At 43.2% G+C, this 14,622-nt stretch overlaps 1 protein-coding gene across 3 annotated transcripts in view; it reads left to right on the top strand.

Annotated features, from left to right (window-relative positions):
- Window positions 1–14,622, top strand: part of MAP3K5 (mitogen-activated protein kinase kinase kinase 5) — a 418,652-nt gene that overhangs the window by 356,736 nt on the left and 47,294 nt on the right. For all 3 annotated transcript variants that reach the window (XM_033937504.1, XM_033937503.1, XM_033937502.1), the window contains one exon: window positions 2,563–2,748. In XM_033937504.1, the coding sequence (XP_033793395.1) occupies window positions 2,563–2,748 (186 nt within the window). The remainder of the gene's footprint in view (window positions 1–2,562; window positions 2,749–14,622) is intronic.

Below are 14,622 nucleotides of genomic sequence, written 5' to 3' on the forward strand. Positions count from 1 at the left end.
AAGGAGAAAGCTTTAAAGGCTAAAAGATTGATGATAAAAAAAAAAACCAATCAAACAACAACCCACCCACACCTCTCCATCTCAAATGCTACTTTATTAGTTTGAAGAGGAATGTAGATGATGATGGATATTGTTTTGAACCCATTCTGTGTTTATGATCTTGCCAATGTGATTACTTTATTTTATAACCTTGGGATAAAAGAATAGCCATACTGTGTCAAACTAATGGTCCATCTAGCCCAGTATCCTGTTTCCAATACTGGCCAATACAGGTCACGAGTACCTGGCAGAAACTCAAATAGTAGCAACATTCAATGTTACTGATCTCAGGGATAAGTAGTGGCTTTCCTCATGTCTATCTCAATATTAGTCCATGACAAGTCCAGAAACTTGTCCAAATAAGTACCTGAGTATAATATTATAAACCACAGAAAAGTGGTATATCATATCTCATCCCCTTTCTCTTTGCAAACCTTTTTTAAACCCAGGTTTGCTAACAACTGTTACCACGTCCTCTAGCAACAAGTTCCAGAACTTAACTATTCCATCCAAAATTGCTTCTGACTCCAACTCCACAGTCCTGTTGCGCATTGGTGGAGTTTGGGCAGAGCGTTGGTGGCGTGCACAAGTGCATGTGTAAATTATAAGATACTATTATGTTCTCATATAAGTACTCTGGTTCAGAGCTAAGCACAGCTGCACAAACATCTACATCAGCTATAGAAGTGGTGGAAGTGGCATGCTTTAAATTAAGCTTTAAATTAAGACACATGCACTAGTGTTTTATAAAGAAAAATCTGGCACCTTTATAAAATAGGTTTAAAATAGTTGTCTTTTACATTGCTTTTGTAGATGTCCTGTTATAAAATTACCCTTCAAGTCTGCAGAGCTTGGTCAGTCAGTTATAAAGACTAGGGGACAATCAATGAAATAGGAGGAAATATTTTTTCACTCTTAGCACCTAAAACTGGACAGCTCCTTTAAAATTAGTAGTGCAAGTACAAGCTGTGTATTGGTAGCTTGTACTTCTATGTAATCCCCCCCAGCTATTTTATAAGTGCCTATTATAAGTCTATAAAAATATTTGGAGTGACTATAGATAGACATATTACTTTGAAACAGCATACTGATCTATTACTGAAAAAATCCTTTTCGGTGCTTTGGAAACTTCGCACCATTAAGAAATACTTTGATGAAGCTTCATTCCGTCTGTTAATGCAGTCATCTGTTTTAAGTATTCTTGACTATTGTAATATTATCTATCTGGGTGCCTATAAAAAAATTTTTAGAAAATTGAGAGTGGTTCAAAACATTGTAGTTCGATTGATTTTTGGTTTGAAAAAATGGGAGCATATTATCAGAAACTTCATTGGTTGCCGATTGAGGCCAGAGTTTTGTTTAAGTTTGCTTGTATTTATTATAAATCAATCTTTGGCTTGTCACCTGGCTACCTTCTTTCCCATTTTTCTTTGAACCACTCAAATAAGTCCACATGTAGAGTTTGTTTGTTTACATTTCCTTCTATTAAATTGTGTTGTTATAAAAGGTTTCTTGAGAGAACTCTCTCTTTTCAGGCTGCTAAACTGAATGGTTGGTTTTGAAAAACTATGCTAGGAGCTTCCTCCTATCTTGATGTTAGAAAATTATTGAAGACCCAATTATTTGATAAATTTGTATCCTAATTGTATTCTGTTGCCTTTTTAAAATTTTATGCATTTCTTATGTTTAATCTGATGTATTTCCATTTTAAATTGTATTCTTCGCTGTATAATCAGTTTTTATTTGTTGTGAAACGCCTAGAACCATTCCTGGTTAGGCGGTATATAAAAAATAAAATTATTAGTATTAGTATTACTCACTGTAAAACAAAAATACCTCTCAGTATGCAGCTCAGTTTTGATGTGATTATTGATAATGTATATGACATCTGACTACTTTTGGTTTCAAACAACTTTTAATCTTGGAAAAATTCCTTGATTGTAAAACAGCTTTTTTTGAGCTGCATGTTGCAAGAATAAAATATTTCACACCAATATTAAATGTCCTGGAGGGTTAATAAATAATACCAATAATGCTCCCTCTCTTCCTTTTCTGAAATGGTGGGTTGTAAGAATGATTACTAAAATGAGCAAGTACCCATATAAGTATTAAATGTTAAATAATTAAATATTATTGATGTAACCTCAGTGCAATGGTCACTTGCACTTTTTGGTGATTTCTATTAATGCATACGATGTATACCTATGATGGTGCTAAGGAGGCGTGAGAAATAGCCCCTTTACATTGTTTAAGCCTGAGCACTCGGGTTTCCGAGGCCTAAAGCTTTGACCTTTGCACTGAGGTTACATCAATAATATTTAATTATTTAACATTTAATACTTATATGGGCACTTGCCCATTTTATTAATCATTCTTACAACCCACCATTTCAGAAAAGGAAGAGAGGGAGCATTATTGGCAAGAATAAAGCATAGCATCATTACTTTTATTTAAGTAGTCATTAGTGTGTCATGAGCTTTACTCCAATCATAATTTCCAACTGTTTTCATTCCTTCCAATAAGGGAGCTGAGGAAACCAAATTGAAGTGGGAGCACATTACTATGCTGGTGGCAAGTTTGAGAGAGTTTGTGAGATCAACTGATCGGAAGATCATCGCCAGCATGCTTTCCAAGTTAAAGCTGGAGCTGGACTTTGACAGCCATGCTATAAGCCAGGTTCAGGTGGTGCTGTTTGGTTTTCAGGATGCAGTAAGTAAATGTAATACTTAAATATTAACAAGTTTGAGAGTCTTCATCTAAGTTTACAGGAGTTGGGGGTCTTTTTTTTGTTTTGTTTGTTTGATAATGACAGATTAATTTGTACAGGGGAGGTTAATGGATTGTTAATAGGACTGCTGGTTATGAAAGTTATGGCGTTGCCAGCTTTATCTTTTCATGAATCTTTAGACTAATGATTCAGCTCTAAAATTTTCAGTGGCTGCCAAATTTTGTAGAATATTAGAGTTAGGACTACATCTAAACCTCTTCATCATAAGGGATTTACTTTGGCGTGAATCATCCAAACTCATTCCAAGTATGATCCCTCGTGACTTGGATCAGATGATAAGCATAATTTGCATAATGCCTTATAATTTGCCTGTTTAGAATGTGCTTGCCTTGAAGAGCTTTTTTTATACTACATTACATGACTAATCAAAGAGTTAAAAGTGAAATCGGTGGTCTTGCAGGCTTTCTTTAAATTTCAGCTACTTTGTAGACTGAGAGACTATCTGACTGTGGACAATTTTAAAACTATCATTAGTGGGATATTAACTCCTGTATTCAATTATTGTAACATTTTGTACCTTGGGCAGCCAAAATATGTTGTGCAAGCGTTACAAGTTGCTCAGAACGCTGTCGCAAGTATACGGTAATCGTGAGGTTTAATCATGTTACATCTCTCCCCAACCCCACTCACAACTAACATGCTCTCTCCCCATGTACTATTTCCACCTCTCCTCCACCCCACCCCATGCCCATTTCTCCCTCTCATCACTCTCACTCCTGCAATAATTTTCCTTCCTTCCCTCCCCTAACCCCACTCACAACTAACATGCTCTCTCCCCGTGCACCATCTCTCCATCCCATCAACCTCCATGTCCCTTTCTCTCTCTCTCACCCCTCCAACAATTTTCCTTATTTCCTTCCCTCCACCCCAATCCCACTCACAATTAATTTACTTTCTCCACATACACCATTTCTCCCTTCCCTCCCCTCTATCCATTTCTCCCTCTTTCATCACTCACTCTTCCTGTAACAATTTTCCTTCCTTCACCTCCTCCAACCCCAATTAAAACTAGCATGCTCTCTTCCCATACACCATTTCTCCGTCCCCTGTATCCCATGTCCATTTCTCCCTCTCACCATTCTTATCCCTCCTGCAACAATTTTCCTTCCTTCTCTCCTCCCCAATCTCACTCACAATTAACATGCTCTCTCCACATGCACAATTTTTCCCTCCCCTCCACATCCATTTCTCCCTCTCTCACTACTCTCATCCGTCTTGCAACACTTTTCCTTCCTTCCCTCTGGGTTAGTGGCACCAATTCCTATATGCTGCCTGCTGCTAACCCGGAAGCCTCTCCTCTGTCGCATCTCACCCGGGCAGAAAAAGGAAGTTCTGAGAGAGGGTGGGACCTGGCAAAGGAGAAGCTTCTGGGTTAGTGGCAGGCAGCGTGCAGCACCTATCTCTTCCCTCCCCTTCTCCTTCAAGTCCAGTAGCACCTTTCCCTTCCTTTCCTGCCACCTTGTCTCCCTTATCTTTCCTTCCTCCCATCCAGCAGCACCTCTCCCTTCCCCATGTCCAGCAGTATCTCTCCTCCCCCTAGCAGCAGCTCACTTTGAGCTTTTAACTTCCCCACACAGCTGTTGCTAGTGTTATTTTAGCGATTCCAACAGGCAGCCTCGGGACCTTTACCTGCCTCTGAGGAAAGAGGAAGTTGCATAATTGGAGGTGGACTGGCTTAGCAAAGGCCCTGAGGCCGCCTGATGGAATTGCTAAACTAACACTAGCGGCAGCTATATGGTGAAGTTAAAGCACTCAGTGAGCTGCCGCTGTTAGTCTGGGGGGAGGGGGCTGGAGAGAGAAGACAATGATGGTGATGGCGGCAAAAGGAAGGCAGGAGATATGTGATGGCAGAAGGAGGGTGGAAGACATACAGCGCCGCATACCCCCTGACAATTGTACGCATACCTCCTGGGGTACACGTACTGTGTGTTGAGAACCTCTGGATTAGTCTATAATGCAGCACTTGCTTCTGTCATTCTGTCTAAAACTTAAGAGCACATTGTATATAATGAGAGAAAGGAAATAAATCTTATTCCCATCCTGAGATCCACCTCTCAACATCTATTTTATGTACCCTCATTAAAAATCATTAGTACTGAGTTCTGGAATGCTTGGGAAGAAGATGGATGGCTAATCTGTTGCTCTCCTCACAGCTGGCACTAATTAACTGATAGAGAAGACACATAAAACTAGTCTGTCAGAAGAGCAAGAATCAAATTTTCACTGGATCAACCTTTTATTTTAATATGGCTTCCAATAAGGGTGGTAAACGAAACAAATCAGAACCTCTTACTCCTGCTAAAGGGTCATTGCCTTTAACGGAAAGCAAAAATACAGTACAAATACTGAAATACTAGAAGAACTAAGGGCACTGAAAGAAATTATGAACAACACCAGGGAAGATTTAAATGAAAAGCTTACCAACCTCACCACTGAGGTGTTAGAAATTAAAATAAAACTTACAACCTTTGAAAATAAAACAACTGCTGCTGAAGAAACCATCAGAACATTACAAAAGCAGATCAGGAAAATTTCTACTTTACAGCAGGATTTTAAAGAGGCTAGCAATCATGCTAGACGAAACAATCTTTGAATATTGGGTATTCCTGAAGGTTTATAAAAAAATTTATACCCCGAGTGCTTGAGCTTTCCTTCGATAGACCGTTTGAAGTTGAACAAGCATATCACACTCCAGCCTCAAAACCGGCATCAGCAAAACACCCACAACCGATTATAGTAAAGATACTAAGACACCAACATGTACTGTCTCACCACTTCGTGTTCCCTGGAACCACTCGCACGCGTAATGCCAACCTGTTTACCTACCCTTCCCCAAAGGGATGCACCTACAAAAGATTCTTCAATAGAACTCTCTCATACCAAGCTGGCAGATGGACAAACTGCCTGACCACCCTCATCTCAGCTGCCCCATCTTACTCATCCTTCAGGAAATCTCTCAAATCTTTCCTCTATGACAAATTTCTGGAACCTCCCCCATCACCAAATAATCAAATACTACCATCCTATAACTGATACTAGTTGTCTTCCTGACATTCACCACCCTGCATTGGTTTTGTACACTGCTTTGTTCTTTATAATGCCTCTCGCACCGCCTCTCCACTATATACATATCTCTGCTGTATATGTACAATCTCCTGCATGGTAAATCTACACTGTTTCTTTGCTGTATAAATACCTTTACTGAAAATGTACAGTTCGCATTGTATCTTCGCTGTAAATGTACAGTCTCTTACACTGTAAACCGCTTTGAACTGTTTGTGGTACTGCGGTATATAAAAATAAAGTTATTATTATTATTATTATTACTACAAACTATACAGAAAGCTAGAATCATGACTCCTATTAAGACAGAAGGTAAAACCCTGCTTTTTTTGCCTGACCCCTCCATCTCCAACCTGCTGACAACTACAAGTGACTTTAAATCATTCCGAAAAGAAATCAAAACTCTGCTTTACCAACCATAAACCTTTTAGTGATCCTAAATTCTCCCCTTTGCCTTACTATTCAACGCCCCTAATCTGTAATTCCCCTGCATCCACTGTATAAGCGTCCCCTGCATCTACTCTGTAAGCGTCCCCTAAATGGCAACTTCCTGGAAATGTCCAGCAATCTTATACTGTAAATTGTAACTTCCTGGAAATGTCCAGCTATTTTATACTGTAAATTGTAACTTCCTGAAAATGTCCAGCTATCTTATACTGTAATCCGCTTAGAACTGCAAGGTACAGGTGGAATAGAAGTCACTAATGTAATGAAATGTAAACGCACAGCCGATGTGAGGAAAAAACTGCTCACTTTCCATCCACAGCTAAAAGAATTAGGAGCCCGCTTTGGCATGTTCTATCCAGCCAGGTTAAGAATCATTTATAAGAATATTACCAAAGACTTCACCGATCCAGAAAAATTTGAAGAATTTCTGCAAGTACATAAATCCTCTTCAACTGCCAGTGCTTGAATGCGCGTGCTGGTACTCCATTTTTAAACCTGTTTATGGTAACGGTTATGTGTGCATCTGATACTGTACAATTGTTACTTTGCCAGTGTTAACAAGCCGACTACCCTGCTCCCTTCTACTGAAATGCTTTGCAAAAACAATGTACACACCTCTTTTCAAAATCGATTATACCTAACTCTCTCGCTCTAAAAATAAATTAAGAGATACAGTGGTACCTTGGATTACGAGCATAATCCGTTCCAGGAGCAAAATGCTCGTATATCAAAGCAAGTTTCCCCATAGGAAGTAAGGGAAACTTGCTTTGATATGTTTCCACCTCCCACCTTCCCCCCCCCCGAGGCCAGCAGCACTGCTCCCCACCCCACGAGAACTGGCATTGCTCCCCCCGAAGGCCCCCCCATGAACCGGCCCCCCCCGCCCCCCCGCGATCCGGCACCCCCCCGCCGCCATCGGGCACCCCCCCCCCCGCCGTCATCGGGCACCCCCCCGCCGCGACCTGAGGTCTCCCCAACCCACCCGAACCCTCTTCTTACTTTGCTGTAGCCTCCGCAGCAGCACTGGCACCAGCATGTCCTGTGCGTGGTGCTGGTGCCTGAAGATCTGCTTCCTGTGCTGGGCCTTGAGAGTTCACGTTCGACGTGAACTCTCAGGCCTTGAGCATGCGCACATGCTCAAGGCCCAGCACAGGAAGCAGATCTTCAAGCACCGGCACCACGCACAGGACATGCTGGTGCCGGTGCCGCTGCGGAGGCTACAGAAAAGTAAGAAGAGGGTTCGGATGGGTTGGGGGGACCTCAGGTCGCGGCGGGGGGGCCCCGATGGCGGCAGGGGGGGTGCCGGATCGCGGGGGGGAGGGTGCCGGTTCGCAGGGGGGGCGCTCGCAAATCGAAGCGTGCTCGGTTTCCGAGGCGCCGATTTTGCGAATATTTTGCTCGTCTTGCAAAACACTCGCAAACCGGTGCACTCGTAAACCGAGGTACCACTGTATTTTATCTGTTTTCTTTCACTGCTTTCGTCAGAGTATAACGCTTCATGTGATTGATTTAAAAATCATTAGTATTCATCGGGCCTCTATTTTCCCTGTAACAGCCCCTTTGATCTGGAACTCTCTTCCAATTAACATTAGGGCATAACAAAACACGGATAAATTTAATGGAGGATTAAAATGCTTCCCTTTTTAAAAAAATTTATATATGTTTCCACATTTACATATCAAGTAAACACTTGTACAGAAAGTTGGTTAGACGGAACAGTTCTCTCAAAGTATAAAAACATTTTATACCTTGATAATCCTTAAAAGGAAATAAAAAGACATTAATAATTTCATCTAGCACAACTCAAGTCCTCAACTTTAAAATGCTTCCTTTTTAAAGAGCAAGAAGCATCGTTGTTCACATTGTCTAATGTGACTTGGACAAGAGGTCATGGTCTGAAACTGAGGGGCAACGACTAATGTCAGGAAGTTCGGTTTCACACAGCGAGTGGTGAACACTTGGAATGCTCTCCCGGAGGAGGTGGTGAGGGAGACCACCATTCTGGGTTTCAAGGGCAAATTGGATGCATACCTTCTTGCGAATCAGATTGAAGGATACAGGTAAACAGGGTCTCCATCAGGGAGCACCTAGCTTGGCCTCCACGTGTGCGGGTCGCCGGATTAGATGGACCTAAGGTCTGATTCGGTGAAGGCATTTCTTATGTTCTTTGAATAAGAAATTCTTTCTCTGCTAAATCGATTCCTTCTCTACTGGACTTTCCTTTCCTGTTTTTCCGTTCTCCCTACTTGCCTACTGTTTTGTAAGTCTATTTATGTCTTGTTTAGTCTGTCGCTTTTAGTTCTCCCAATTTTATTATTGTAAAATGCTTAGAATACTTGATAAGCATTTTGTCAAATTTTAATAAAAACTTGAAACTTGATTTAATCAAGTCTGTCATGCTGGTTCACACTCTTCTATCCGATTGCTGAAAAAGGCATTATAAGCACTTGCAATTGAGAAAACAGGAACCCATATGAGGAACCACATAAGATCCATGTGGCACTTTGACACTTTAAGCAGAATAAAGCTGTTTCAGTTGGATCTCCTATAGTTATGAAATTTTGTCATGTTTACTAATATAAACTAAATAAATGCAGTTATCTGCTTAGTAAGATACACAGGTGTGTCAATTATTTACTAAAAATAAATATAAAGAAGCTTGCTAGAATACATACACCTTCACTTAGAATTTTGTGTCTTGCAGTTAAAGAATCTTTTGAAAAATATCCTGATATGATTTGATTGAAAAACTGGATTCTCAGCAGTCTACAGCAAGACAATTTTTTCATATTTCTTATTCCAAACACTTGTCTTTGGTGCCATCTGGCTGCAGTAGTGGCCTGTTTCAAAGCAAATATTGTAAAATATATTTTATTGAGCTCAAGAAATGGTACAGAAGTACAAGACAACACAAAAATGAAGCTCACTTTTAAATAGCACAAAACCCAACAAATAGGAACCACCCCCAATCGCAAACCCCCACAAACCCCTCATGTTCCCCAACAGTAAATAGCAATAAGAACCAGCCAAAAATTGAAAAGGGAATCACCACGCAAGAACAAGATGGACATGGAAGAAACACAAATAACCCACCCCCAACCCTCCCCAAACCCCAGTCCTCCCTCAAGCCCAATCCAAGTAAAGCAGTCAAATAAAAGGCAGTGATAAGCAATCAGACAACATGTGCAAAGAATAAAAGAAGTCAACAGTTCAGGAGGCGGCTACGTGCCACCGGGGTCATAGTATTCCAAAAAGGCTCCCAGGTGCGTTGAAAAATCCGGCCAGGCAGAGAGGAAAAGTCATGCACATCCCGGAGTTCCCACAGCAAAAGAGTGATAAGACGGCAGCGCCATAAGGAAAAATCAGGTCCCTCCGCCTCTAGCCACGTAAGCAAAATACACTTAAGGGCAATCACCACAGTCCATCAAAGAAATGCCGCAGTCCCCGGTCTTCGAGGGGCAAAGTGAAGAGGGACACCAAAAAGAAACAAAGGGGAACGCTGAAGAGCAACATTCCAAATACGCTCAACAAAAATAAAAATAGTTTCCCAAAAGGACTGAATATTAGGACAAGTCCAGAACATATGTCCCAATCCAGCATCAGGGGCAGCACAGCGGGGACAGTCAGAAGAGGCTCGAAACCCCGAAAGGTGAGCTCTTTTAGGGGAAATATACAAGCGTAAAACCAATTTATAATGTTGTTCCCAAAAGGTGGTATATTTGCGAAAAGCAGGCAATTTACGAACAGCACAAAGGACAACATCATCAGGTAAAGGTACAGAAAGTCACGAGCCCAAGCATCCCTCAATCGAACATGATCAAGCAGGGGGGATTCATCCTTCAAATGTCTATGATGAATTTTGAGAGGAACAAGAAGCTGAGATCCAAGGGTAAATGCCGTGGATAAAAGCTCCTGACAAGAGGCTGCCAAATGGCCAGGAGGCAGAGAAGCAATATAATGGTGAATTTGCAGGTAAGCAAAGACATCGGTTCGAGGGAGGCCAAATTCTTGACATAACACAACAAAAGGCTTAATTTTCCCCGCATCATCCACCAAGTGAAACAAATAGTGGATCCCCACTGCTTCCCAACGAACAAAACTAGCCCCATGCACCCCCGGCGGAAAATTCCCATTAAAGCGTAAAGGCAGAAGAGGAGATATAGTAGAACTAAGAGAGTGGAATTTGCAGACCCATCCGCAAAGGGGAGTGCAAAACTATAATAGGAAGGGGTATAGGTTGAGCTAAAGATACAGAGTGAAGATAAGCACTAAAATGAGACTTTGCGAAGCAAGAAAGCTCCAAAGAAGTATTAGTAAAATGAGCAGTACCCCGAAAGAAATCATTAATGTGACACATGCCACAACTAACAGTCAAATGACGAAGATTCAACAAGTCTAAACCATCCTTATACCATTGACTAACAAAGACTCCCTCGGATTAGAATATAAGGAATGAAGCGCCCGAAAAAAGAACCCTTGGAGCCCAACATACTCCTACGAACGAAACAAAAAGGACCAGTGCACACTATCGAATGCTTTAGAAGTATCCAAACTAACAAGACAGGAATCCGGTGTTGTTGACAATGGGCAAGCGCAAAAAGGACCTTCCGCACATTGCAAACCGATTGGCGGCCATGAACAAAACCCACTTGATCTTCGTGGATTACAGAAGGGAGAGGAGGGGGCCAAACGATCGGCCAACATACAAGAAAAAAAGCTTAAGATCAATGTTGATCAGGGAGATCGGGTGATAGGATCCAGGATCATCCAGTCCCTTACTTGGTTTCAATAATAAAGTGATAAGCGCCTCATTAGCATAGCGGGGAAAGGATCCACGGTCAACAGCAGAATTAAAGTAAGCCAACAAGGGACCACATAAGTAAGGGGAAAGAAGTTTGTAGAACTCGCCAGAAAAGCCATCTGGCCCCGGGGCCTTCCCAGAGTGTAAGGCCTTAATGGCAGACTGCAATTCACTTGCTAGAAACGGACGATTAAGGGCCGTCACTGCCGCCTCAGAAAAACTCGGCATCCCGGATGAGCAAAGATAATCCTCCAGGAGCTCCGGGGAGGCATCCTCCGGAGCAGCATATAAACACTCCAAAAAATCATAAAGTACTGCAGACACCTCCGTGGTGCAAGACTCTCTACCCCCCCCAGGAGTTCGAAGCGACAAAATCAGCTGCCGACTCGTCCGAGCATCAACCAGGTGCGCCAATAAACGCATCGGCTTACTGCCAAAACGTTGGAAGCGATGCTTATAATAAGCTGCCCACCGCTGGTAACGAGAATGAAGAAGAGAATTCAGAGTCCCCTGGGTAGACAGCGCTCCCTAGTAGTCTCCGAAGGAGTCATAGAAAAAGCCTTTTTGGCAGCCCGTAGGGCACGCTCTAAGGTGAGAATACCAGAATGAATGCGTTTATTGCGAGCACTAAGAAAGGAAATCAAGTGACCCCGAATCACCGACTTGGTGGCCTCCCAAAACAAGACAGGATCGTCCTGATGTTGAGCATTGTGAGTCACATAATCATCCCACTGAGCCTAAAGAAAACGCCGAAATTCAACATCATGCTCAAGATAAAAGGTGACGCGCCAAGAAGGGGAGCGAAGATATGTAGAGTCCAAATGAATGTCCAGCCATATCGGGATATGGTCAGAGATACTAAGTGGGCCAATCTCCGCCAACACAACTGAAGGGAACAATCCTGGTGGCACAAAAATATAGTCAATCCTAATTTTAAGGATCACTACACGAGCACGTGTTCGGTCCTCAAATCGTCTACCGATGCGGTGTGCGCATTCAAGCCGCACCGGCTCCATGACCTGGGGTAGCGGAAACTCCGCCTGCAGCCAGGACTCAAGAGCAGACAAGAGCCGGGCATCAGGAACAGTTTCAGGTAGGCCTACCAGCCGAAGATTATCCCTCCGGGAGCGGTTCTCAAGATCTTCAAGTTTGTCCGCTTGCCGCCGTAGTTGCTCCCGGAGGGAAAGTAGATCCGCCACAGAAGAGGTGTGCGCGTCTTCAACCAGTGCCACCCGTGCCTCAAATGCACTAGTGCGGCTGGTCGTGTCAGTTAAAAGAGTTTCCATGGCGGCCAATTGACCCGACAAATGATCAAAGCGGGATTCAAGGGCCCGGACCACCGATGCCGATAGCGCCTCGATGTGTGCCTCAGTCAGGGGAAACGCGGGGCCCGATTCAGCCGCTTCCATCTTGGGATCAGGTTTCTGTGACTTCGGGTCTTTTTCCTTCTCCTTTCGAGTCGCTCTGCCACTCATAGCTGGGCTGAGATGGCGCACAAACTTGTCCATACACCGGGCCCCCCTCGAGAAGCAAGATCCAGAGGCTCAAATCGACAAAAAGAGGAGGGAGGAGGACTCGGGGCCCCGTAGCTCAAGCAAGGCACGTCTTGCCCGGCTCAGCACATCACGTGACTCTCAAAGCAAATATAATCATGTTGGTCTTGTTGGCAAGTATTCAAATAATTTAAATTTAATGCTGTTGTAATAGTATTTGATAAATCCTTGTTTATCTCAAAAAGATGCTATAATTGCCATTACCAGTAATATTGCTACAGCTGCTGCTGCTTCTGCTCTTGCATTATTTGTGGAGGAGAAGGTTACAGTATTCATATCAGGCACAGGTCCAGCACCAGAGCCTGAGTAGAACTGGACTTTCATCTCCGTCTGGAGCCCTATCTAAGTATGATTTGATCTGGCAGCAGACCAAGCCCTCCTACGAGAGAAACAACCAGCCTGTGATACTTTCCATCTGTTCTCTTCTCCATATTTCCATAACCAAAATTTCATGGTGCCCATAGGGCAGTGGTTCTTAATCAGTGTGTGTTGCAAGCACCCAGGACCTATATGATGAGATTGGCACAGAATAGAGATTTTTTTTTTCTTTTGTACAGGTCTTTTTCTTTTTCTTTCATGGATCCTACATCTATCCTTTGTTTTCTTCCAGCCCCACCCCCACCCTCCTCTGTTGTCAAACTTTAGTTTTTCACTGGCAGCAGCAGACATAACAAACTGCCTAGGCTGACTCAGAGCTTTTCCTGTGCTGAGAGTCCTACTGTTTTGTAAAGAGAAAGTTGCAACAAAGGGGTTGGATGCAACAGAGAAAGGTTCTGGGTGTTAGTTTATTATGGTTGTTACTGGGGGGTGAAGAAGAAAGATATGAGAGAGGTGCTGGACTCGTGGGGAGGAGGTTATGGGCAGAAGTGCTGGGCATGAAAGGGACTACTGAGGGAAGAAGAGGAAGAGGTCTGGGGCAGCTAAGGGAAGAATAAAATGAGATGCTGGGAGAGGGGCTGAGAGAGGGAGAGGTGCTGCACCCTCAGAGGGGGAGGGAGAGGGTCTGGACTTGAAGGAGAAGGGGTACAAGGAAAGGGGGGAAATGCTGGATATTGTTTAGGGGGAGGGATAGAGAGAGGAGGAGAGAGTGAGAGTGTCTAAGAGATAGAGATTCTGGACCATGGGGAATGAATGGAAGAGAAGCAGAGAAATGTTGGATCCTCAGGAGATGTGGCTCCCAATGCTGTGCTCCTTCCTAGGTTGCATAGGTAGTAAACCACACATAGCAAGCTATCACTGTGTGCGGTTTACTATATACACAACCTAGGAACCAGCACAGCATCAGGATTTATGTAGGTTTATCTCTTGCTGCCAGAATGGGTTTCTTGGAGCCACTGCCCAGCTGAACATTGAAGCTGTACTTTTTTTGGGTGGGGCAGGGAGCTATTGGACCATAGGGGTAGAAAGGAAAACATGGGGAACACATTTGCTTCATCATAGGAATGGAGAGGAATGGAAAGGGGACAGGAACTTGCTGGTTCATAGGGGTAGAGGGGGAAAAAGAAGGAATAGGGAACTGCTGGTCCATAGGGATAGATGGGGAAAAAGAGTGGCAAGGGAATTGCTGGTCCTTAAGAATGGAGGAAGAAAAAGGGGCATTTAAATGCTTGGTCATAAGGGTAGAAGAGAGAGAGAGAAGGGACAGGGAAATGCTGGACCATAGAGATGGGGGACAAGGACATGTTGGATCACAAGAATTGAGAGGAGAGAGGGGCAGGGAGATGCTGGGCTAGAAGTGTGGGCAGAGAATGAGAAGATATGCTGGGCTACTAGGGAAAAGGGAGAGATAGTAGATGCTTGGAAGAGTCATGGGGGTTCTCATGGAAATAAGTGAGGGTGATAAGTACAGAGATAAGTGAGAGGAGAATAGTGAATACAGAGAGAATTGTAATAACGAGGAATGGGTGAACAGCAAGCCAAGGAACGTGTGA

The sequence above is a fragment of the Geotrypetes seraphini genome, chromosome 3 (genome assembly GCF_902459505.1).
Source record: "Geotrypetes seraphini chromosome 3, aGeoSer1.1, whole genome shotgun sequence".
Classification (NCBI taxonomy): domain Eukaryota; kingdom Metazoa; phylum Chordata; class Amphibia; order Gymnophiona; family Dermophiidae; genus Geotrypetes; species Geotrypetes seraphini.